At 36.0% G+C, this 24,982-nt stretch overlaps 1 protein-coding gene across 1 annotated transcript in view; it reads left to right on the top strand.

Moving 5' to 3' along the window:
- Positions 1 to 24,982, top strand: part of GRM5 (glutamate metabotropic receptor 5) — a 454,718-nt gene that overhangs the window by 309,581 nt on the left and 120,155 nt on the right. Inside the window, exon 4 of the mRNA XM_040963986.1 lies at positions 5,415 to 5,650. Coding sequence (XP_040819920.1) covers positions 5,415 to 5,650 — 236 coding nt within the window. The remainder of the gene's footprint in view (positions 1 to 5,414; positions 5,651 to 24,982) is intronic.

Raw genomic sequence — 24,982 nt, 5'->3', positions numbered from 1 at the left:
CTTATTAGTCTAAGTGCAATTTCAATACCCTGTAAATGTGACAGATGGCATTATCCTCTAATTTGCTCCTTGATAAAAACTATGTATGTCCATTACATTGAGGTAAGATGCAGCCATGCAACTTGTTTTGGTCAATGACAGGTGATCACAACTGGTGTGTGACATTTCTGAACAGAATTCTTAAGAACTGTCAAACAATCGCGTGGTTCCCTATCCACTCTCCTTTTCCCACCCATAGACCAGTTTGTCTCAGAGAAAGCTTGTTCAGTGTTTCTTCGGATGCAGCCGACTCATAGGCCATTTACAGTGAACTTAAAACTTGCTATTTATCATTGAGATACGGGGGCTATGTATTGCCACAAAATTATTTAGTTTAAGAATAATAAATATTTAATGTTAAGGCAAATTTTAGATATGTAAGAAACTTTAGATTGATAACTCCATATTTAGTTGTATTTTTTATTTAATTTTAGCAGTTCATAGTATTCAAGCAAGATTTTACAGAACTCTGCATTCTAGAGCAATCAAAACAGTCTTTTAACTCTAACAAGACATATATTAATGATTGAAGAGTAGGACAGTCTTAGGCGGGTGAGCAGAGAAATCACCAATAACTTAGCAAGTGAGGAATAACTGAACTCTGCATCCTACCTGGTGAGGTCTAGGAAAAGCCAGATCAGGAGCCTGACCAGTAAGGTACAGACTGAGCAGTTATAGGCCAGCTGACTTCTTCCTATCCATTCAAAATATTCTACATTCTTCTCTTTTTGTCTGAGCTAATTTGGGGGCCCCTGAGTGACCCTGATGGTCAGTGCAAGAGAGGAGGGGAGCCAACGCTTGAACTAAGTAAGGACCAGAGAAAGCTCCTCTCCTGAGTCCAGAAGGAAATTTGCAATTCTTTTATCTCTGAGGACCTTCTGGGGCTCCTGGCTGTTGTTCTGATGTCACCAGACCCTCTGAGGAGGGTACTGTGCTGCTTCAATCCCATGTGCAAAATCTGGTAGGATATGACTGACCTCAAAGTTCTTGGCCTACGAGGGCACTCAAAATCTCTGATCTTTTTTGGCACTTGGGATACAGCCCTTGATGCCCATACTAAAAATCCTTGATGAAGTATCCATTGCTTCTGTGTCGAAAGCACTTGGGAAGCTCTGGGAAACAAGAATCTTCTGTTGAAAATAAATAAAAATTAAACTTTCATTACTAGGTATGAGAAATAATGGAAACTGATTGAAAGGAGAAATGGTGGACTGTAGAGCAGGAATATATACACTTACTAATCCAATACTTGGAAGAAATGCAGTGAATTTGTTAGATGAAGATGTTCTTAACAAGAGTGCAGGGATGATTTTAAAGAATTATATCAACTGGGGAGGCTTTCTGAGGATGAGTTGATATATTTGAAGCTTTGTGTTTCATGCTGCAATCTTGAATATTTTGCTAAGTTATTTTGTTTCTATATCCAAAAAAAGCCTAACTGAATCAGTATCTAGGTAACAGCTGTATGTATACTCAGGCCACCTTATTTATAGTTACCTAATGTTGACTGCTCTTGGTTGCAGAAAGGCTCCCGTCACATTTATCATTAACAAACAAATATAGAATCTTTCTTTGTGTGTGTTCTTGTTTAAACACACTTGATTTAATGTAATCATTGATTCTAGAATATTAAATTTGCAGCAAGCAGCATTTTATTCGGGCCTGAATGAATCTTATGTAAGTTGTAGATTTTCTATGTGTGACAGCCTTTTCGTGCTGTCAGACCCTGGATAACTCAGTAGCAGTATACTTGGGGGTTATGTCAAGCATAACCACCACCAGAAAAAAGAACTACCAACTTCCAACAATCTAACACTAAATAGACCAAAAACAGGACTATTGCTTATTGTATAAAAATTGAAATACAACGGCCAAGGGTCCCCTTGCTGAGTGTCAGATGGGACTATGCAAATCTGTGAAATCATGGGAAAATGTTACTAGTGTTGATTTTAGTGTTGCATACATTATAGAAATAATTGAATTTAAAATGTAGATTCCTTCAATAGATGACGGAGTATCTAAAAAAAAAGAATGGAGAACATGAGATGATCAAAATGCCCACCAAATAAGATAGAGAAATTGAGTAGGCAATGTGTGGGTGAATGTAAAGGTAATAAATATATGGATAGGCAATAACTTTTAAAAGTTGTCTTAAATGTGATTTGTGGCTGTTGCTGAAGGACTATACTATTGTAATACTGATGGGGAAACAGTGGAGTTGAGGGGAAAGAGGAAGAAGGGGGAAATACCTGTGCCTGTGAAACCATATCATAAAAAAACTCTAGATAATATATAATCTAATATACAATCAAAAAGATGTGATGGGTTTTCTATATATTATCCTTTCCTTATCTTGCTCCTCATTTTCTACTTTATTTTGATAAAATGCTATGCAGAGGATTAAAATGTTGCCAAAATCCTGAATGTCCACTGTATCACAATAATGAAAAGCATTACATGGTGGAGAGTAAACTGAAGCTTCTTGAATGTGCATGTTTACAAAAGTGTTAATGTTTAATAACCAATGTCAATACAGCATCTTCTAACTTGGCATCAAATGACTTCACCTGAGAATTAATAACACAGAATAGATGGTCTAGAATCAGAGTGGGAGGTGCCTACAAACCACACGCCATCATCTATGTACAATATTTACGAATTTGTTAATCAGCCTGTGCTCTTTTCATATTATCTGCTTCAACAGGTGTCTTGGGATGGCTATGTCTGGGGGTGGTGGGGAGTGATTCTCGTGACTATCCCTTCCTTTCCTTTAGGACCTCATGCTAGAGACCAACAACCAAGAGGGCTCTCCTTTCTCTGCAAAGAGGAGACTCTGAAGGTGCTTTTTCTTTAGTTCCCACCCCCCTTTCTCCTTCTCCACGCCTCACCTGTGTGGTTATGCTTTCTCACCATTTAAATAAACATCATCACCTGTGCACCTGTATATGGCTATGGTTAGAAAGTATCCCTAGAAGACAAGGAGCTGGAACAGAAACACTAAAGCCTGCTTCTCCCACTTTATGACCTAGCAGATATTCTACAAAGAAGTGTAAACAGAAGGACGGTTTTGTTACCTGTATGGATACTAGGATTTTTTTCTTTTCACACAAACTCATGATATTTATTCTGTGGTTGATTGGAAATATCTGAAACAAAAAAATTATTTAAACTGACAACCTGAATCTATAAGGTTGCCTTAACACATCATCTTTTCCTATTCTTTCTTCAGCTAAGAAATATATCCCTGAAAAACAAAAACAGAAATAGTATGATGAAGATGAATAAATTAGTTCTCTAGTCCTGCCTCTTCTCTTTTATGAAAATACTACCTCTAAAAACTTCTAGACAAGCTTTTCACAACTCCCCCTAAATTCAATGAATGAATTGTGAAGGGTAAATTGGACCCATAATAATCTTACATTTCTTACATAATATTCAAAATCACAGTGTTATATAAAAGCAAGCTAACGGTAACAAAAGGAGCAATTTAAATTCCCACTTCCTTGGAGAACGGGGCTCTGCTTGTCAAACAGAGCTTCCTGTCCCATGTGCAGTACGCCCATGCATCTCCTGGAGTGCCAAGGAGACCCACACTCTCGTATCAGTAATATAATAAATCCTCCAAAACAGAAGGAGAAAATGAGGCAAACAAGCCCACTTCATTTCAACTTGTCAACTTTAAATAAAGTCTTCCGGAGCCGAAAATGAGTAGCTTGAGGGATGATAATGTGTGAAGGAACCAAATTCAACACTGGGACAAAACATATTGCATGACTTTTTTTTCCCTCCTGATCTGCCAAAATTTTCATAGGTAATTGTTAATGAGATATCGTCTAGTCAAGAGGACTCTGAGGAAAAGATGGTCAGTTGCTTGTTTATTTCTCTCTTCTTCCACCTGTTGATGCCATAGAAGTATCCCAAGTTATTTCAAGCTCTAGTGTTACCTCAATGAGTAGTTTATAACCTTTAGAATAATTCCCAGTTATCAATTTTTGAAGTCAGACTTGGTTTAGCAGACTCACTGACAGTATATTCTCTTGTGTTATTTTACTTAGTGACTTACATAATACTGTCCCTGGCACTGGTTTCCTCTGCAAGAATATTTGATCATGCTCTCTGCCTAGAAACAAATGTTAAGAGCGAAAATGCACTCAAAGTAAGGTAATGCAAATGAAATGAACAGCCACTGGTAATGTAAATATCTTCCTGCACCTTTTCTCCAGTGCCCACACACTCCTCCTGCCTACCTATTGAAAAGACATTGCTCTGCCCTTCCCCTCACGCATTTGGCACCCTCTCTCTTCACCCTTTATGTTTTTTAAAATTGTCAATTTTCTCCTTCACTTCATATTTCCGTAAAGACAACTTACACTTCTTTAAGAGAAATATAGTCCAGCGAGGTTAAGCACTATAATAGAAAGCAAAAACAAACATAGCTCAAGTTGTGCATATTCCAAGGAGAGACAAGTCAGAATATTTTTTGCCTGCATGCCCTAGCCTATACCTAATTGTGATACAAGTATCTCAACATATCTTTTATGTTAAAAGTTGTCTTGTGATTTCCAGAATATTTTCCTATTCTTTCACACTCTTTCTTACAGCATTATAATAGGAGCTTATTTCATGCTCCTTTATTTTAAAATTCCTACATAAAGAAGTGATCTGTGTATAGAATGTTAATTATGATGAGGAATATGATTCTTGTCAAATTCCTAGACAGCCTATTGTTAAGCTCTTTATAATGTAAACATGATTCTAAATACTGATGTCTAATGTACCTGAGTGGGACCACAGGAAAGAGTATGTAACGGAGGCTTTCACAAATCAACATTTAATGGAATCATCTGACAGTCAAGGCAAATTAATATAAAAAAATCTTTAACTTGCAAAATGCTGAGCAAATAAAAATTGTGTGTCTTGATGGTGAAATTAATATTGTATCACTTTAGAATTTTTAAATTTTAGTAATATTTTAGTGATTTGTATAAAGAAATTGAAATGAACATATTAAAGGTTAACTTTGCTCACCTATTAAATGTCTTATAAGCAATGTAAATGATAATACTATGAAGCATTTATGTAAGTATGCTGTTTTCCTTCCAATAGAATCCTGTCAAAACTCTCATTTTTCTTCAGGGTTTAAGGCAAGGTAAGTGAAATAAATGTCTTTCATCACTCTTACACTGAAAAGTTTTAAAGGTGTTTTCATTCTGACCAGTTGCAATCTCAGTAGTCACCTACACATTATGCAGGGTCATTGTGAGGCTGGAAGTAGCAATTTAATGACTCATCTTAAGAAAGCAAGCAGAAGTACTCTTGGCTCAAAAAATAGGTGCTCTAAGTTGTTTGTTTTTGTCCTTTAAATTTCCCCGCAGTGATGGCTGGGCTGACAGGTACGATGTGACAGACGGATATCAGCGAGAAGCTGTTGGTGGGATCACAATCAAGCTACAGTCACCTGATGTCAAGTGGTTTGATGATTATTACCTGAAGCTCCGACCTGAAACAAACCTCCGAAACCCCTGGTTTCAAGAATTTTGGCAACACCGTTTTCAGTGCCGTCTGGAAGGTTTTGCACAGGAGAACAGCAAATACAACAAGACTTGCAATAGTAAGCGTATTCTTGTTCCATTTAAAGTGGATAAGGCTAAAACTCCAATTTAAGAAAACTGTGTCATGGGGATAGTGGCTGTAATTTGTTAGAGAGGAGGACTCTTACATAAATAGAGTGGCTATTGCCACTTACAGTGATAAACAGGTTTTATTGTGAGAAAAACATATCAGCAAGTGTTTACTCTATTGAGATTCCAATGATTAGATTATTGCTATTTATATCATTTGAGAAGTCAGATACATTTTTGTAAGACACTGTGCTAAAAGGAGCAAGTGAGCTCCAGAATGTAACTATTCTTAACATCCTCAAGGGCAGATACAGCCTTCTGCTCGTATCTGTTATCTAGAGCAGTTAACACAGTGGAGACAAAGATGGAGTTTCATGTACATATTCATATTTATTTATCTACAGAGTCCATCAGTACAGTAGCAGTGCTATTTCCCCTGCTTCTGTCAAAGATAGCAGAGTTTGATATGCTTCCAGAAACATTTTAATCGTACATAACAGAGGGGGTCATTCATTTAAAAAGTATGTGGCAAATATTGCTAAATTGTGATAGCACCAAATGGGGAAAACTAACTCCTTCCTCAAAGGCTTGATGCCTGCCAAATATAGAGTAATATGCTCAAATTGCAGCTGAGCATAGTAAGTGTTATAATAAGGTTTAAATAAAGGATTTGGCTAAAATGTTTGTAGCTCCTCCAAAGGTTATTTTGACTATTAGCCAGGTAGGGCCAGTATTGATTTATATGTCACTTGTGCAAAGATTTAGGTTTGTTAAAATTGGGAAGGGATTTGTTGAGGGTGGCTTATCCTACATTGTGTAAGAACTCCATAGGAACTTGTGTAATGCGAATATGTTTTAGTTGGTGTGTAGGTGCCTTAATCTATGGGAAATAAGAATGGATTGAGGCAGTGGGTTTGAAATTCAAGCCCAAGACCCAATTCCAGTGCACTAAGAAGTTGTTACATAATGGCACCAATATGAGTAACATGGGATCAATATAATTAGAGCGTAGAGCATTCTGATTCCAAGGTCATATCAATCTTACCTTGTGGTCAGGCCCTGCTTGCATGAAATGGTGAAGATAACAAATAGCTATTTGTGTTTTTAAAAACATTTCTTTGAAAAACAAGGACTTCACAATTTTACATGCGCTTCAAGCAGGGTGGTGGTGAAGATGAAAGATAAGGTGTGGGATGCTGCTCTGAACAATGAAAGCCAGAAGTCAGAGTAGCACGGTAGAGGAGCATCCAGCTTCTGCTACCTGTTATCCAAAAAATATTCAACAACTTAGTATTTTCCTTTGTTTTTATTTTCCTAAAGGGTTAGAACAGCATTGTAGGTTGTATTTAACAACTCCAGGCTTTATAGCTAATTTCATCTTTTCCACAGTTCTTTACAGTTTCAGAATGACCCATTTCTTTGGGCAGCATATGCATCTCTGTGTTCCTATTTTATCTGTGTGTAAAGATTTCTGTGTGTGGCTACATTGGAAGAGTTATAAAGAACAAGCAGTAGCTCGGGTATCATCTCAGTTCATTTTTACTGAGTAAATGATGACAACCACTAACCAATGCACGTGAGGAAATTTTTCTCATCTTTGTGTCATCTGCTGCAGTAACAATTTTTTATCACCTCTCCTTTTTGTCTGAAATGCCTCCTCACACAAATAGTGCTTTGTTTATACTCCTTTATTGAAGGTCTTGCTTAGATATCATCTTGAAAATCTCTAATTAATTTCCATGGAAATATGATTTCTATGGAAACTGTTCTGTTAGGTTCTGCCTTTGATGCTGCCACTGTAGCTGTCTCATGTATTCTCTATGGTAAGAAGCTATTTCTTATGACTCCCAGGGAAAGACCATAGTGCTATCCTTTTTGCCATAACAATAGATTTCACGATGTCACTCGGTATGTAAATAGGGATATCTTATAGGAAAAGTCTCCATCATTCTTCTCAATGAGGCAATTATTGCACTCATTTTAAACATAAAAAAAACACAAGATTTACCAAGACAAAATATCTTCCTCATTGTCATATTAAGCACTGGACTTTAAAAGAGTTTAACCAATATTTGATGTGCTAAATGAATAAAAGATAATAGGTTTAAAAATCATCAAAATTTCATTATGTTATACTAACACTAATAGGACCAACACAGTAAAAAATTCACGAATGAGTATGGAATATAACAACATACACAAATATCCACTGCATATACATTTTACTAAAGCTTCCTATTTACACAAATGTTTTTAGCTTCTCATCCCATCACTTCTCATCCCATCATTTGTGATATGTCAGATTAGTCTAGACTTTTATCAATATTGGTTTTTGTTTTATTTCAGACATCCAGTGAGTATATGATGTTATTTTGATTGCCTTTTCTTCTTAAATTTTTTTGTAATATTCCCTAGAAAAGTCTTTTAAATGTTTCAACCTCATTATTTTTCATATCTAAATTAAGAATTTATCTAGGAATGGAGAGCCAGTATGATTGTATAGGGGCACTATTGTCAGTTGCTTTGTAAAATATTTTGAAAAGGACCTTGGTTCCCATTGTCTTATAGACATTTTTGGTGGAGAAATGAAAACACAATGAAGATGCATTGACAAGAGGAGCAAAGACAGAGACTGCTGCAAGCAGATGCACAGTGTAGCCATCTTCAGACTATGAGGCACAAGTCAAGTCAATTTAGGAAGAAAACTGCCTCGCACTCCACCCTCACACAGCACCAGACTCTGCACCACAATTCTGTTCCACTCATACTAGAACCAACAACGATCAGAACCAGAGCAACAGAGATTCCTTGAATGAAGAAATTGTGACAGAAATTGGATATTAGCCCCAGAGCTATATTCAAACATTCTGTGTGAGTCAGAGAGACACCCTTAACTGGGGGGGCTAGCAAAAATCCATAGAAAATTTACTTACTCTTTGGGAGATCTAGGAAAGGACCCGGCTGTACCCTGTGACACGAGGACTGTAACACTTAGTTCTAAATGTCTAGCTCTCCTTAATCTACCCAGTAGAAGTGGGAAAGAACATTATCTACATTCTACCTGTCTGAATTCAAATCCTCTATAACAAAATCTCCTTTATAACCTGTGGTCACCCTTAAGACTATGGCAGGGTTCAGTTCCATCACCTTGTCTCAGGACATAGGGCTGTTGGAGTTACAAGTGGAATGCATCCATTGGACACTCCTAGCAAGAACTAAAGAAGAGTCTATTTGCATAACACAGTCCTAGAGATGCAGAAATTGTTATCACTAGCACTAGCATCACTTAGGCTTTCCAGTAGAACAAGTTGTACACTAACATCAAGGCCTTGTTCAGCATCAAGAACAAGGCCTTGACTATGACAACCTGCAAGAAAACTGACACCAGACTTTGCAAACTGAAGATGCATATGCTAATAAAAACCCTGTTCTTGCCAAAGGTATAATTGTATCTCTGTATAAATGACACAGTAGTCTAGCCTGTCAAACAGCTGATTAAGACAAAAGAAAATGGTATAACATTATATTATGAATGAACATAGACCCAAATCCAAAGTAGTAAGACATACTATGTGTTGTGTTACAGCCAAACCATAAGCACTTCTCCAGTAAGATGTACTCCATGAAGAAGTGATGTGTGCAGTATACATAAAGATCAATGTATAGACACAGGAAGTATCAAGAAAAGAGGTAGTATGGCACTTTTAAAAGAATGAAATAATCCTCTAGAATTATATCCCAAACTGAAGAAAACCTATGAAATGAAAGATACAGATTGAAATAATTTTGCAAAAAATTCATTGTGCTGCAAGGGAGTGCAGGTAAAGAAATGGGAAAATCAGTGATTGGCATGAATGAAAATAGAAATCATTAAGAGCTAAATAGAAATTTTAGAGATGAAATATTTAATCAATAAAAAATATGATTGAGAGATCTAAGGGCAGAATAGGTCAAGTTGAAGAAAGAAAGCTCTGAATTCGATGACAGGGCTTTTAAAATAATCCAGTGAGAGAAAAATAAGAATTAAAATAAAATCTATGTGAAATATGAGATATCATAAAGTGATCAAATATTTGCTATAGGTATTTATGAAGTTGCAGAAAAACAAAAGGCACCGAGAACCTGCTAACCAAAATAATGTCTGAAAAATTCACAGGTTTCAAGAGAGACATGTACCTCTAGATACAAGAGGATCAAAGGACCCCAGGAAGACTCAACAACAAAGTATTCACCAAGGAATATTGTAGTCAAATTGCCAAAAGTTAAGGACAAGAAGAAAATCCTAAAGACAATAAGAATAAAGTGTCTTAACATCAGAATTCTTAGCAGCAATCCTATTGGCCAGAAAAAAAGTAGCTTGATCTGTTCAAGATCTTATAAGAAAAAAGTTCCCAACCAAGATTATTACAACCAGTGAAGCTGGAGGATAAATAGAAAATTGTCTATGTATACTAAAGGAGATCCTGTAGTGAGTCCTGCATCGGAAGTAAGCAATCTGAAAATATGACATCACAAAATTCACTAACAAAAAAAGTATAATCAGTACCCAATCAACTGAATAACAGATACTAATTACAGTCTATCAAAACTTACCTGGACTGTAGACAGATTACATTTTTCAATCTGTAGACTTAATGTTGCTTCAATGGATAAAAAGAAAAAAAAAAAGATCCCACTAAATGCTGCCTACAGAAATTCACTTTACAAACCTAAAAATTGAAAATGAACTGAGAAAAGATGCTTCAAACAGAAACCAAAAATGAGCAAGAGTAGCTATCCTATCAAACAGAACAAAGTTTAATTAAAAAGTAAAGAGATAAATATGATATTGTTATGTCCTATTAAAACTTATCACAATTATAAACAGATGTGCATCCAACATAAGATCATCCAGATATAATATTTGTTGTGTATAAGACATAAACAGAGAAATAGTTTACCATACAGTAACAGTAGGTGATTTCAACACCCTATATTCAGTGAACAGTTTGTCCAGACAGAATGTCAATAAATTCATCGGAGTTGAAACATAAAGCAAATGGGCCTAACAGATATGTACTGGAGATTTTACCAAACAGGTACAAAATAAACATCTTCACATCAACCCAAGGAACATTGGATAGACATATCATGCCATCATCTCATACAGACGCCAGTTTATGTCTCAGCTACTGTACTTCCCAAACCAGCTCCCTGCTTGGGAAGGTAGCAGTAGACCTGGAAGAATCTCCTCATTCTCAGCCCAACTCTGGCTATCACAGCCACTGCAGAGTAAACAAGTAGATAGAAGATTCTGTCTCTTCATTCTCTGTAACACTGAATTTCCAAAAAGTAAATGAATATTTGAACAAAAAGATTTCTTCTCTTATTGGAAATGCAGAGTTACAAGAGAGAAAGAAAGAGAGAGGAGGATGGGGGGAGGGCTGGTAGGGGGAATACACAGAGTGAGATATCTCCCATCTACTGGTTAACTCTCCAAATGGCCACAATGACCAGGTAAGCCAAGTGGAAGCTGGCTAAGGAACTTCATCTAGGTCTCCCACATTGTTGTAGGGGCCCATGAATTCTGGGCATCTTCTGCTTTCCCACGTACATTAGCAGGAAGCTGGATCAGAAGTGGAGCAGCTGGGACATGAACTGGTGTACATGAGCTGTTGGTCTCACAGGCAGCAGTCTAACCTACTGTATCACAGCACTGGCCTCTCCTTAAGAAAAAAACATGGAAATCATAGTATGAAGTTTCCCCTACCATAATAGAATAAAACTAGAAACCATCAGCAAGATGACTGATAAAACACTCATAAATACTTGGAAAATAAACATGCTAATGAGTGAATGATAGTGGGTCATTGAAGAAAATTTTGAAAAGGAATACAATTGTATCTCGACAATAGGATGCTGGACACTCTGCCATTGTCCATGCCCGCAATGATGGACATATGACTGTGTATGAAGAACTATAGTAATGATATAGAGAAACTAGGTGGGGGTGGGAGGTTTGGGAAATTTGGGCTGGGATAAGGGAAATGCCAGAAGCCTATGGAACTATATCATAAGATGATGATAATAATAATAAAATGTAAAAAAAGGAATACAATTCTATATAAAAATGAAAACAGCACGACTTTTGGCATACAGCAAAAGCCATATTAAAAGGGAAGTCTAGAGTATTAGATACTTACATTTTAAAAAGAGAAATTGTATTTAAAAATTTAGAAGTAACAAGAACAAACAATACTCAATCAGCAAGAAATGATAAGGATCAGTGTATAAATAAATGAAATTAAAAATTTTTTAAAATTCTTAAGATCAACAAATGTGATGGATATTTTGGGAGAATGTAAATAGGGAAAATTTTTATTCAAAACACCAAATAAAAGAAAATACTAAAATTTATAAAATATGGAGACATTACAATTTAGACCACTGGAATACAAAAGATTCTAAACAGTTATGAAGAACTGTATGTTAGTAAAGTAAAAACCTTGAGTAAATCCATACATTCCAGAATAAATATAACATAGCAAGATTAAATATAGGCAATCTAAATAGACCCATTACAAGCAATGGGATTGAAGCAGTAATCAAAGCCCTTCCAAAAAGGAACATTCCTGGACTCAAAGGCATTATTAATGAATCCTATAAGACATTCAGTGAGGGAGTAACCCCAAATTCTTTTAAAATACTAAACAGGGTGAAACTCTGGTAAGCTCTTCTTATGTCAGAATGCTTAGAATACAAAGACCAAAAACATAACACTAAATAAAAAATACAGAAATATATCATTAATGAACACAGATGTAGAGATTCTCAAGAAAATACTAGCAATTTTATGCCAGAATCATATCAAAAAATCATACATCATGATCAAGTGGGATTTATCCCAGGAATACAAATTCATAATAACAAATCAATAAACATCATAAATCAGAACAATAACATGAAGAACAAAAACCACATTGTCACCTCAATAGTTATAGAAGAATTTGGCAAGAATCAGCATCCATCATGATGAAAACCCCATAGGAGCAATTCTAAAATTATTCATTTAGAAATGAATTTAACCAAAGAAGTACATGGTTTCTACAATGAAAATTGTAAAACATTGATGAAAGAAATCACCAATGACATTAAAAAGTGGAAAACTCTAAATCGTGTAAAGCAATCTATTTGATTGAATCATTCTATCAAAATACCAATGACATTCTTGACATAAGATGAAATGAAAAATTCATATGAAATCATCAAAGACCTAGAATAGCCAAGGCAAACCTGCCTGACTTCAAAATGTACTGTAAATATATAGTAATTGAAACAGCATTGTACTGACCTAAAAATTGCCAGGGATCAATGAAACTGAATGGAGTCTAGAACTTTACCTGTGCTTCAACTCTGCAGTAAATTAAGTATGTTTTCCTTTGATAAATGATAGTAGCAAACCTGGATGTAGAATGAAATTAGATCCATGTCATTTGTTGTATACAAAAGATCATATAAAAATGGGTCTAAGACCAGAGACTATAAAACTGCTTGAAAAAAAAAATGTAGGGGAAACACTCGAATAGTTTGAAATGACTATTTCTAAGGCAAGACCCCTAAGCACAAGCAACTAAAACTAAACTAAAACTCAGAAGCTCCTCGTCAAAGAAGGAAGCAGTCACTACAGTGAAGAGGCACTCAAAAGAATGGGAAGAAGATATTTGCAAGCTTCCTATACAATAAAGGATTAATATCTACAACATGTCAACAACAAAAATACAACAACCAATAAAATGGTAACATACTTCAATAGTTCTCAAAAAGAAGAAACAAAAATGAACAAAACAGAAAATGGAAAAATGATCAACAAGACTAGCCATCAGAGAAATGCAAATGAAAGTAAGAATGATGTATTACCTCATCTCCATCAGAATAGCTAAAATCATAAAACAGTAACAAATGATGGAGAGAATATGAAGAAATAAAGAACTTACATACTGTTGCATGGCATATAAATTAGTGAATCCACTGTCTATAGTGGATTATAGAGATATAGAGATTTCTTTAAAAACTAAACATTGACTCATCATTTATCCAGCAATCTCATTACTTGGTATATACCCAAAAGACCTCAATACAATATGTCAAAGAGATATATGCAACACAATCTTTATAGCAATACTATGTCCAGTAGCCATAATTTGAAATCAACCAAAGTGTCCATCATCGCATGAATGGATAAAGAATAGGTGGTATATGTACACAATGGAATATTATTCAACTATAAAAAGAATGAAGTTCTACCACTTCATTGGGTGTAACCAAAGAACATCATGTTAAAATAAGATGGACAGAGAAAGACTGAAAGATGTATGCTCTCCCTTATATGAGAGCTAAAGTAAAATCTTAAAAATGTAGAGAACAAAATCAAAAGTCATAAACAGAAACAAAGAAATGACTATGTAATTATTGCTATAAAAATAGTTTTGTGAAACTTTTATATCATTCTCAAATCAATAACATGAATATTATACTACTATCATCTTAAGGAATTGTGATTACTTTAAAATGTACCATATATGTGTGAAATGGTCATTTCTCCCACTCAATTATTACAGCCATTGTCAATATTCCCTCTAAAGTCTTTTTTTTAAATTTTTACTTATTAAACCTCTTTATTCAGTAAAAATTAAGCTTTATGCTATAATATAAATTTTAAAATGTTATGTCTGCTTAATAAAGCATAGCCACAACAACCTCAGCTGTTCCAGAATAGGAAAAGGACAAAACATGACCATCGTTTCAGAGGCTTGATCGCTGGAAATTTTCATCAGAGAAATGAGAGAAAAAAAGCATGAAGGTTCCAAGCATCAAAGGAAGAGAAGCTAGACACTGTTGTTCTTAGCCATGCACAGTGCAACTCACTGCATCTCACCTGAGACATAATGATACCATGACAAGGTAGGAACAACTCTGTGCCCTGCCATTCCTCACAGTTCTCAGTGAGAAAGAATCTTATGGCTACCCACTTTTACCCTTGCCTGGGAGCTAACTTGGATCAGAGTAACTGCCAGGCTTATAATAAAAATGCTACTTTGATTCCTTCCCACCCCCTACTCCTGCAGAATGCCATACTGGGCAGTGAAAAGCTGGGCAGTGCTCATCTGACCCACTCTAACCAGCACCAGGAGGAGACTACAGCAGTCCTGTCACTGGTCTAAGTTAGGACTTGCCGTCCACACAGAGTTCTAGTACAGCTCTGACAACTAAGTGGAGAACAGGGGACCAATCTGAATCCATGAATCATCAGCTTTCTGCCACCAACACCCCACAAGCACCTTGTGTGAATTATACAGAGAATGCCAACAGACAGGTGGCTCGGGGACTCTGCTCTCTCTGCTCAACTCTCTCTGGAACAAGCAGCACTGTGGGACTACGAGTGTATCTCCTGCTCGCTGTGACTGAGGGAGCCCAGTGCATGAGGACAATGACAGCTCTGTGTCTTCATCATAAGGCTTTGAGGATAGCTATATCTCTAGGCAAATACTCTGTGTCTGGCTTTGGAGATCAGAGCCCCGCTGAGTCCCCGGGGTGGATCATTGCAGAGGATTCCATGCTCCTACAGAGAACCACACAGATCTTTTTGGCAGTTCTTGCTAATGTGTGGGTAGGAGGTGTTTCCACTGTGGGCTCTCCCTGAGCACCAATCACATTGGCAGAAGAGGTGAGAAAGTGATCACATTCATGGATGACATCATACCCTCCCACTGTGACAACAGGTAGAGTACCATGTACGATGTGGATGTCATGTTGGCCTGCTGTTCCACACCTGAGCACTGAACAGAGCTTCCTGAACCAAGCACCTGACTAAATTATCCACTGAAGGAGCAGACACTGCACTGAGCCACAAATGCATACTTTAAAAATAAAAGACATCAGAGGAGAAAATTAACAAGTGCTTTCATCATTGCCTAATAATTGATGGAGGAAATGACAAGCATAAACAGTGGAGACAACGTGTCACCTCAGTGTAAATCAAAAATACTTCAGTATTAGAATGTGAAGGGTGAAGAAATTAATGGAATATCTGAAAATGACTTAAGTCATGAGGCTACTCTAAAAGAGTAAGAGGTAAAAGCAGCAAAAGCAAGAATTAAAAAAAATTTATATATGACATAGATAAAATTTTCCCACAAAGACTAAATTTTGATGATAAAGCAAGTTGAAATATTTGAAAGGAAGAATCCACGGTGCTAAGGAAGTTAAGTGGAAAACATTAACTCTTGGTGAGGCAGAAGAAAGAATCTGATATACAACTCTGGGAAAAATCAAACCAAAAATGAGAAGAAATATCAAAAAACAAAAGTAGATGGGATACCATTGAACAACCTAACTAATGTGTCTATGAGTTCCTGAAGACACAGAAAGAGAATGGATTGGAAGGCCTACTTAGTGAAACAGTAACATAAAAATGCCCTAATATGGAGAAAGAAGGGGGCATCTAAATTCAGCAAACACAAAGAACTACAAATAGGAATTAATAGAAAAGCTCTTCACCGCAACACACTATCATCAAACAAAAGGAACGACAGACTAGCATCAGAGGATTCCTAATCAGATTATAGCTGAATTTCATCAATCTTAACAGGCTAGAAAAAAATTGAGAAACATACTCAAAGTCCTAAAAGAAAACAAAACCAGGGAGGGAAAAGAAAAGAAACAGTTGGGGATGGTGTGGTGGTACAACAGGCTTATGCTCCACAATATGGGTACTGATTTGTTCCCTAGCTTATCCACTTCCAATCCAGCTTTCTTCGTATGCCCTGGAAAAATCAGTGTGACATGATCCAAGTGCTTTGAACCCTGCATCCATGTTGGAGACCTAGAAGAAGCTCCTGGATCCCAGCTTCAGATTAGGTGTTCTGGGCATTGTGGCCATTTGGGGAGTGAAGCAGGGGATGAAAGACCTCTCTCTTTATCTCTCTTATCTCTGTAAAATCTACCTTTCAAATAAAAATAAGTAAATCTTAAAAAAAAAGCCAATCCAGAGTACTGTATCCTGCAAAAGTCTTATTTTGTAATAAGTCTTATAGTAATAAAAGGACCTTCCAAAACAGAAACTAAAAGAAATTGTCACCACTCATCCAGCCCTACAAATAATGATTCACATTAGGAAAAAAAAGAATGATATTCAACATTATGAAAAAGAAGTAAAAGTAAATCTAACACAAACTATAGAAGTATATATGGAGAAATGAGCTAAACTCTCCAATGAAAAAGCACAGATTGACAAAATGGATTGAAAGACAGGACCCATCTATTTTATACTAGTATGATATGCATCTCACTAACAAAGATACAAACAGAAAGTGAAATGGTGGAAAAAGATACTCCATTCAAACACATAGCAAAATGAACAGGAGTGGCCATCCTAATGTCAGACAAAATAGACTATCACACAACAGCTATTATAAGACACAAAGAAGGGAATTACATACTGATTCATGGATCCGTTCTACAAGAAGATGTGACTACAGTGAATATATATGCAAACAATGCCAAGAAACATAGCTATTTAAAATAGTTGTTAATGGATTTAAAGGGAGACATATATTTCAATAAGCCAATAATTGGGGACTTTAGCACCCTACTTTCACCAATGAAGGGATCAATAGAAAATCAAGAAAAGACAGCTCATTTATTTTATGGATAAAATGGGGTTAATTGATAGCTAAGAAACACTTCATCATAGAGCAACAGCACATATTTATTTCTTATCAGTGCATGGAACTTTTCTCTCAAACCATGTGCTAGGTCATAAGCAAATCTAAAAAAATTAAAAAATTGGAATCATAACCTGTATATTTTTGACCAACATAAGACCAGATGACCTCACTGATGAGTTCTACCAAATTTTTTCAAGAACTAATTCCAAATTATTCTAAATAAAGGGCAAAATCACCTTAATTCCAAAATCAGAAAAACATAATACCAAGAACTATGGAGCAATATCTCTAAAGAATACAGATGCAAAACACTAGCTAATCAAAACCAACAGTGCATTAAAAAGATCATACACCCAGATCAAGTAAGATTTATCCCAGGTTTTCAGGGATCATTCAGGTTATGTAAATCAATAAATGTGATGTATCATTAATAAACTGGAAAAAAACATACAATTATCTCAAAATAAGCAGAGAAAGCATTTGTGGAAATACAACATCTTTTCATGATAAAAACATTAAGCTAATTCAGTATAGAGGAAACTTTCTTCAAAACAATCAAGGCAATACATAACAAACCTATAGCCGCCATCATATTTAATGGAGGAAATCTGGAAGCATTTCCACTAGGTTCACAAACCAGACAAGAATGTCCACCTTCGCCACTGATTAAATACAGCCTTGGAACTTTTAAACAAAGTCATTAGGCAAGAAAAAGAAATCACCATGACACAAATTAAAAAGGAGAAAATAAAATTACCCTTGAGGGCAGATAACATAATCATATATATTTAAAAACTGGAGAACTCAACTAAGAGATTATTGGAGCACAATAAGAGTGATAACATTGCAGTATATAATATCAACATAGAAAATATCAAATAGCATAGCTGGGACAGAATTTGAAAGAGTAGTAGCATTTACAGTCACTACAAACAAACCTTAATACTTTGGAATAAATTTAACATGATATGAAAGATCTTCATAATGAAAATTACAAAGTAGAGAAATGTAAGAAAACACCAAAGATGTGAGAACATGTAGGAAGATCAGTATCATGAAATAGCTTCCCTAATAAAGTGTTAAACCTGTGAATGTGAATCTGAAGGGCATGCCATTGTAAAATACTTTTTTGTTGTTTTTAATTTTACTTCTTTTTATTATCATTTTATGATACAGTTCCATAGATCGTGGGATTTCCCTTATCCCCTCCCCAATTCCCTCCTCCCTCACTGAGTTCCCCTGTATCATTATTATAGTATAGTTCTTCATACACAGTCATATGACCATCATTGCGGGCATGGACAATGGCAGAGAGTCCAGCATCCTATTGTCAAGATACAATAAACAGTTTCATTGGGAGTCCATCTTTGTTTGGAAGTAGAGATGCATACTGCATTGTATCCTTACATCTGGATATGCTCATCTCCATTATACAGTTACTATATATCCCCTTAAATGAAAAGCCACAATACAAAATCAACAACAGGAAGAAAAATAGAAATTTACAAAACTATAGTTAAATAACATGCTACTAGATCTGATAGTTTCCATTACACAGTACTTTTAAATGAGACCAATATGGTGGCAGCATGACAACCTTCCATCTGCCTTGCTTGCATTCTTTATGGGACCTGGTTTGAGTTTGGGGTACTTTGCTTCTAATCCAACTCCCTGTTTATGGTCTGGGAAAGCAACAGAAGATTGCTCAAGGTCTTAGGCCTGCACACGTAGATGGGAGACCTATTAGAAGCTCCTGACAGTATTGGAAGGTTTTCCTTTATTTGCCTTTTCTTTAAAATGGCATTCTATAGGTATATGTTTAATGTCTGAAACACCATTTCCTACATCAGAGTGCTGGGTTAAAATCTCAGTTCCACTTCCAGCTCAGCTTCCTGCTATTTTGTACCCAACGAGGCAACAGGGGGAGACTTATGTAGTCGGATCTCGGTCACCCACTGTGTCCCACAGTCATGGATCAACCTTGGCTATTATGGGTTTTTGGGGAAAGAACCTGCAGATGTAAGAACTGTGCACTCTCCCTCTATACCTCTTTAATATATAAATATTTTAAATGGTAGTCTAATTTTTATTCACTAATTTCCTTTAGAATCATATGTGTTTTTAGCAATATTTCCTTTATTCCAGATTTTTCATATTATAAGTCTTAGATGATTATGATAAGCCCAGAGGTAATTTGTTTTATAAGTTTCTAAATTTCCATAAATTTTTAAATATGTGAATTAAGCCCTTGTACCACTCCTGAAAATGCCCTATCAACATATTATTAAACACTTTTCCTGCCAAGTTACTCTTTTCATTCTTGCTAGCACTCAATCATGACTATGTTAGATGCCTGGTGTCACAAGCGTGACTTATTCTCTGGATTATCTCCTTTGTTTTCTGTTTACAATTCAGAGAAAGCACAGGATGGATGTTGAAGAAAAAAACTAAATGCAGTTTAAACACTGTATTTTCCTCCAGTGATGCATTTCTTCCAAACATTATACAGAGTGGTAGATTTAAAATTTTCCTCTTCAAAATCCTGAATCAATCATGTGGCTTTCAGAATGAATAAGTGAATCATGAAGTAGCAGCTTATAAATTGTTATTTAGATCATTTCAGTAACTGAAAATGTGACTGATTCCCATTTTCTCCAGAAGCTTCCTTGACTAGGTTTTATTATTCTCTCAGTTCCCAAATCTTTGTCCTTTTGCAGGACCTCCAAATGTGACCTTATTTAGAAAGAGGGCCATTATGGATGTGATTAGTTAAGATGAGGTTATGCTGAAGTATAATCGGCACTTTCGTAGTCTCACTGATGTCTTTATAAAGTGAGAACTCCATTGGACAATGATGACAAAGATGATAGAGCGGCAAGCCAAGGAAGAGCAAGGATTGGGATCACTGCCAAAACAGCTTGGGAAGATGTAAGGGAGGAGGCAGATATCAGAGGGAGCATGGTACCAACCACTAGTTCCAGTCTCCCCGACTCTAAGCCTGTAGAGCAGTACAGTTCTCTTGAGTAAAGTCACCGAGTCTGTAGTACATTGCTATGACAGTCCCAGAAACCTAGCATCCCTGCATTCGGACCAGGACAAATTCGCAGCTGTGATCAGGCAATTAAACTGTATAAAGACCTTCCGGCAACAGAGTAGGTGGGAACCCTGCTCACTTCTGTAGGTATACTCTTTGTGTTAGTGAAGTTTTCCTTTCTTGCTTGCATACAGTTTTGACAACTTCCTAGTATTCTGATTTTTGCATTTCTGTGACCTTTTCAAGTATTCAGTGAAGAAATTTTCAGTTGCTTTCATACGCACCCTTCCTAAAATGAGGATTTCCTATCTAATGATTTCTTTTTTATTGTCACAGATATAAACAGATCCTGTTTATATTTTCTGCAAGACTGTTTTATTAAGATTTGTTTTCTTTATAATAACTAATACCTAAACATTACTATAACCTTTAAATATTTGAGCATTTTTGAATCCAGCTTTGTACTACCAGACATGAGTCTGATTTCAGTTTCATTTAAAATGAAAAAGTTTAGGTTTAAATTGTAAGTTTAATACTTGGATTCTGAGCATAATTCTCTTCTCTAGTTTTGCCTTTCATCAAGTAAAATCTATAGAAAATTAACACCATCCTTATAAAACCTGTATGCAATTCCATTTTTGTAGCAATTTGAGCAGTATTTCTTTTACAGTCATGCTGTCACCACTAACATTAATTTACCAACTCCTTTCCATGATTTCTCCCTGTCACCCCCAGTAGTTTCCAGAAATGTCATTTATGACATTAAAACACACAGGTATTTTCACCTATATGTCCCAAGGGCATTTGAAACATATATGTCTAAAATTAACTTCATTCTAACTTCTGCAACCATCACATCAAACTTCGCTTCCTCCTTTTCTTATTTCACGTTTGAGTAAATGATACGCATCCACCTTGTGTGCAAAGACATATAAATACCTATACCTCACCTATTCTAACAGCCAAATTTTGACCAATGCTGCTAACTCTACACAAACATTGTCAATATCTGTTCCATCCTTTTCATTGCTGCTTGAATTCACATTTTTAATGTTAAATCTATTTTGTTATTTTATGATTCGGTTCCATAGGCTTTGGGATTTTCCTTCCCCCCTTTTCCCAAAGTCCTACCCCCTCACTGAATTCCCCTATATCATTATAATAGTATAGTCAATCATAAACAGTCATAAGTCTTTCCTTCCTCTATTTAAGTGTATCCTTATATTGTAGATATAGAAAATGACAGAGAGCCCAGCATCCTAACATCAAGCTATATTTAAGAGTTGCATTGGGAGTCCATCTTTGATTTGGAATAGAGATGCATACTGTATTGTATCTCATATCTGGATATGACAGTCTCTATTACACAGTTACTATACATGCCCTTAAATGAAAGCCATAATACAAAATCAGCAACAGGAAGAAAAATAGGAAAATTAACAATATGAAGTTAAATAACATGCTACTGAATGACCAGTGTGTTGCTTAAGAAATGAAAAAAAAAATCAAAAACCTTCTTAAAGTTAATGATGCTACTGTCTGACTTGTGAGTCAGTGAGGAAAGTGATAAGAAAAAAAAGCATTTTTTTAAATGAAATCACATTTTCTGTTTTAGCTTGATTGGCCATTATTGCAAATTTTAAGTAAAATTATTTCTGTGCTTGAGAGTAACTTTTTGCTGTTTTATGACAAAAATTAGCTCCACAGTTATTTACCTAAGAACAAAAATGGATCATATTAATCTCATTTCTCAAACATCTGTTATCTAAAAAGACAACCCATACTCCTTTGCCCAAATTACATCCTCAGCAAAATATTTTTCCTTGCGTACATGACCTTTGCACTGCAGTGTATTCACAAATTATGAACTTCCATTGAAAATGGCAGCCAAGGGCTCAATGCCATAGTCTAGTGGCTAATGTCTTTGCCTTGCATGCTCCAGGGTCACATATGGGTGCCTGTTCTTGTCACGGCTGCTCTACTTCCCTTCCAGCTCCCTGCTTGTGGCCTAGGAAAGCAGTAGAGGATGGCCCAAAGCCTTGGGACCCTGCACCCACATGGGAGACCTGGAAAAAATTCCTGGATCCAGGTTTTTGGTCCTGGCTTTGAATCTTCTTGGTTCTGGGATTGCAGCTACTTGGGGAGTGAACCAATGGAGTGAAGATCTTTTTCTCTGTTTCTCCTTCTCTCTGTGTATCTATTTTTCTAATAAAAAAACATAAATCTTTAGAAAATAAAGAAGAAAAGAAAATGGTAGCACAGAACTTGGCTGCCATTTTTTTAAGAGTCTTGATCAAGTAAAGGTCTACCAGATACATCTATCAGCTGCAGTGAGCTTACCTTTTCCTTACTTCTGTTCACTCCAGGGTCCTGTTAACACTGATTCTATTTCCTTGACCTTCCAGTTTCTTTGTCACATCAACCAGATACTACACCTAGTTTCACCTTCTTCCTGTTGATGCTCCAAGTTACTATTCATGCAAGCATCTAAAGGTGTGGTAAAAATACTGTCGCTAAAGCATGGAAGAAATAAATATGTTTCTAGTGACATAAAAGTACTTTAGTCATGAAGATTTCTGGAGTTGTAGTGATGTTCTGGTCCTCAATTGAATGAAGATTATTAGGATGTGCTTATTTTGGGAAAAAATAATCATTTATAGATAGGACCTTTAACATCTTTATGTTAACACTTTACCTTAATAGGTTTACTTATTTTATTGAGTTACAGAGAGGTGACTTCAGGGGAGGAGAAAAGGGGAAGAACAGAAAGGCAAAGGAAGAGAGATTTTCTATCCACTTGTTCACTCATCAAATGGCCACAATGGACAGGGCTGGGCTAAGCCAAAACCAAGAGCCAGGTGATTTTTCTTGGTCTTCTGCATGGATACTGGAACTCAAACACTTAAGCCATCCTCTGCTGCTTTCTCAAGGTGCACTAGCAGGGAGATGGGATCAGAAATGGTGCAGCCAATACAAATTGGCACCTATATGTGATGCTGGCATCACACGTGGCTTTACCTGCTTCTTCACAATACTGGCCCTGGTAAATCTACTTTAACAACCATGCTGCCAGCCCAGGAAAGTCCTTTGATTACAATAGCCATGAATTTTTTTCTTCTAATGTGACATTTCTCTGCAGTACTGTCCACTAGCTACCCCCTACCAACACCACCATCCCTGGCTTTTTGTACCCTGTGGCTTGATTCTTCCTTTCCTTCTCTGTAACTATTACCTCCTCTTGTCTCAGTATTTCCACTAGTATAAATAGCTCTCCATTTTGAACTGTTTTCTGCTTCTTTGTTTCCTTTGCTTCTTCTAACATTCTATTCTTGGAGGGGGTGGTGGGGAGCTGCTGCTTGCCATTTGAACCAAAAGCTGCAGATAAAATGACTTTACCACAGAGAAAATCATTTATCCTGCAGGGAGGGGGCAGGAATGACACCATCCCTACAGAGCCTGAAGTAGCTACAATAAATAGGTTTTTTTTTCTCACTGTATTCCGTCAACATATAAATAGAATTTTTCATGTTGTTACACCAGCATGTAAACATTTCATATTCATCTTTCTCTGCTGAATTATACAGTTCTTGAGAAGCTGTCTTACTCTTTTTTTCAGTTCTTAGCACAATGCTTTGCATCTATTATAAACCATTAAAAATTGTTACAAAAATGTGACTTTATTTCTCAGAACTAGCTAGTGAGGAAGTAATTCAGATGCCTAGGACGGTAGCTCCTAGACCATGGACTAAAGGCTGCCTGCATCACAGGGCCGAGAATCTTTGTGTGACTGAGTGTTATTTTGAACTGGAATATGCCTTGCGTATTCTCATGAGTGTGTATAAGCCATTGTGATTATAAAATGAAAATTTATTTTAAGGATAACTAGAATAATAAGTTATTTATACATTACACTTTCTAAATCCATGCTGCTACAAGTACAAATTACATTTGTGGACTAGGTGGGATTTTTTAGACATCCAAATGGCTTTCTGTCCTCTGAAACATGTGTTTCCTCCAGCATGGGTGTGCCTCCCTGTGACAGAAAGTTTTCAGCTAATTTTCATTAGTACAATAGCTATTATTCAGAACTCTAGAGCATCTCTCAAAGAGATACCATGACCAGAAAGAATCAAAACAATCCATTGAAAAATAAACAGCTTGGTGAAAGTAGCTCAATCACAAGAATTATATAGGATTATATAGGTCAAATAAACAAATGTCATAGTTAACACTCAGACATTCTTCATCGTTGCATCACATTAACATTTTCAAGATGTTATTTGTAAAGATTAATCAAGTATGAGAAAATGTACCATTTTATATTTATTGGGTAGCATTCCCTATTAATATTTGGATACATCATTTTATATCATGTTAAAATGACAAACTCTACAGTAAAGGAATTGAAATACTTCTCTTAACTTGGCAATAACTGGATTGTTTTTACTCTGAACTCATATTCTTATGTAATATGATTAGCACATACATAAAATACCTATTATAGAAGAATATTAGTAGCAATGAAGAAGAAAATTTAGCACATTATCTAAGTGTATATGATTAAACAACTGTGAGAGCCAGGC

Source organism: Ochotona curzoniae, unplaced genomic scaffold (assembly GCF_017591425.1).
Source record: "Ochotona curzoniae isolate NIBS_2020 unplaced genomic scaffold, NIBS_Ocur_1.0 scaffold_3223, whole genome shotgun sequence".
In the NCBI taxonomy this organism is placed as follows: Eukaryota; Metazoa; Chordata; class Mammalia; order Lagomorpha; family Ochotonidae; genus Ochotona; species Ochotona curzoniae.
Note: the sequence above shows the minus strand (reverse complement) of the source record. Positions and strands in the feature narration are given on the sequence as shown.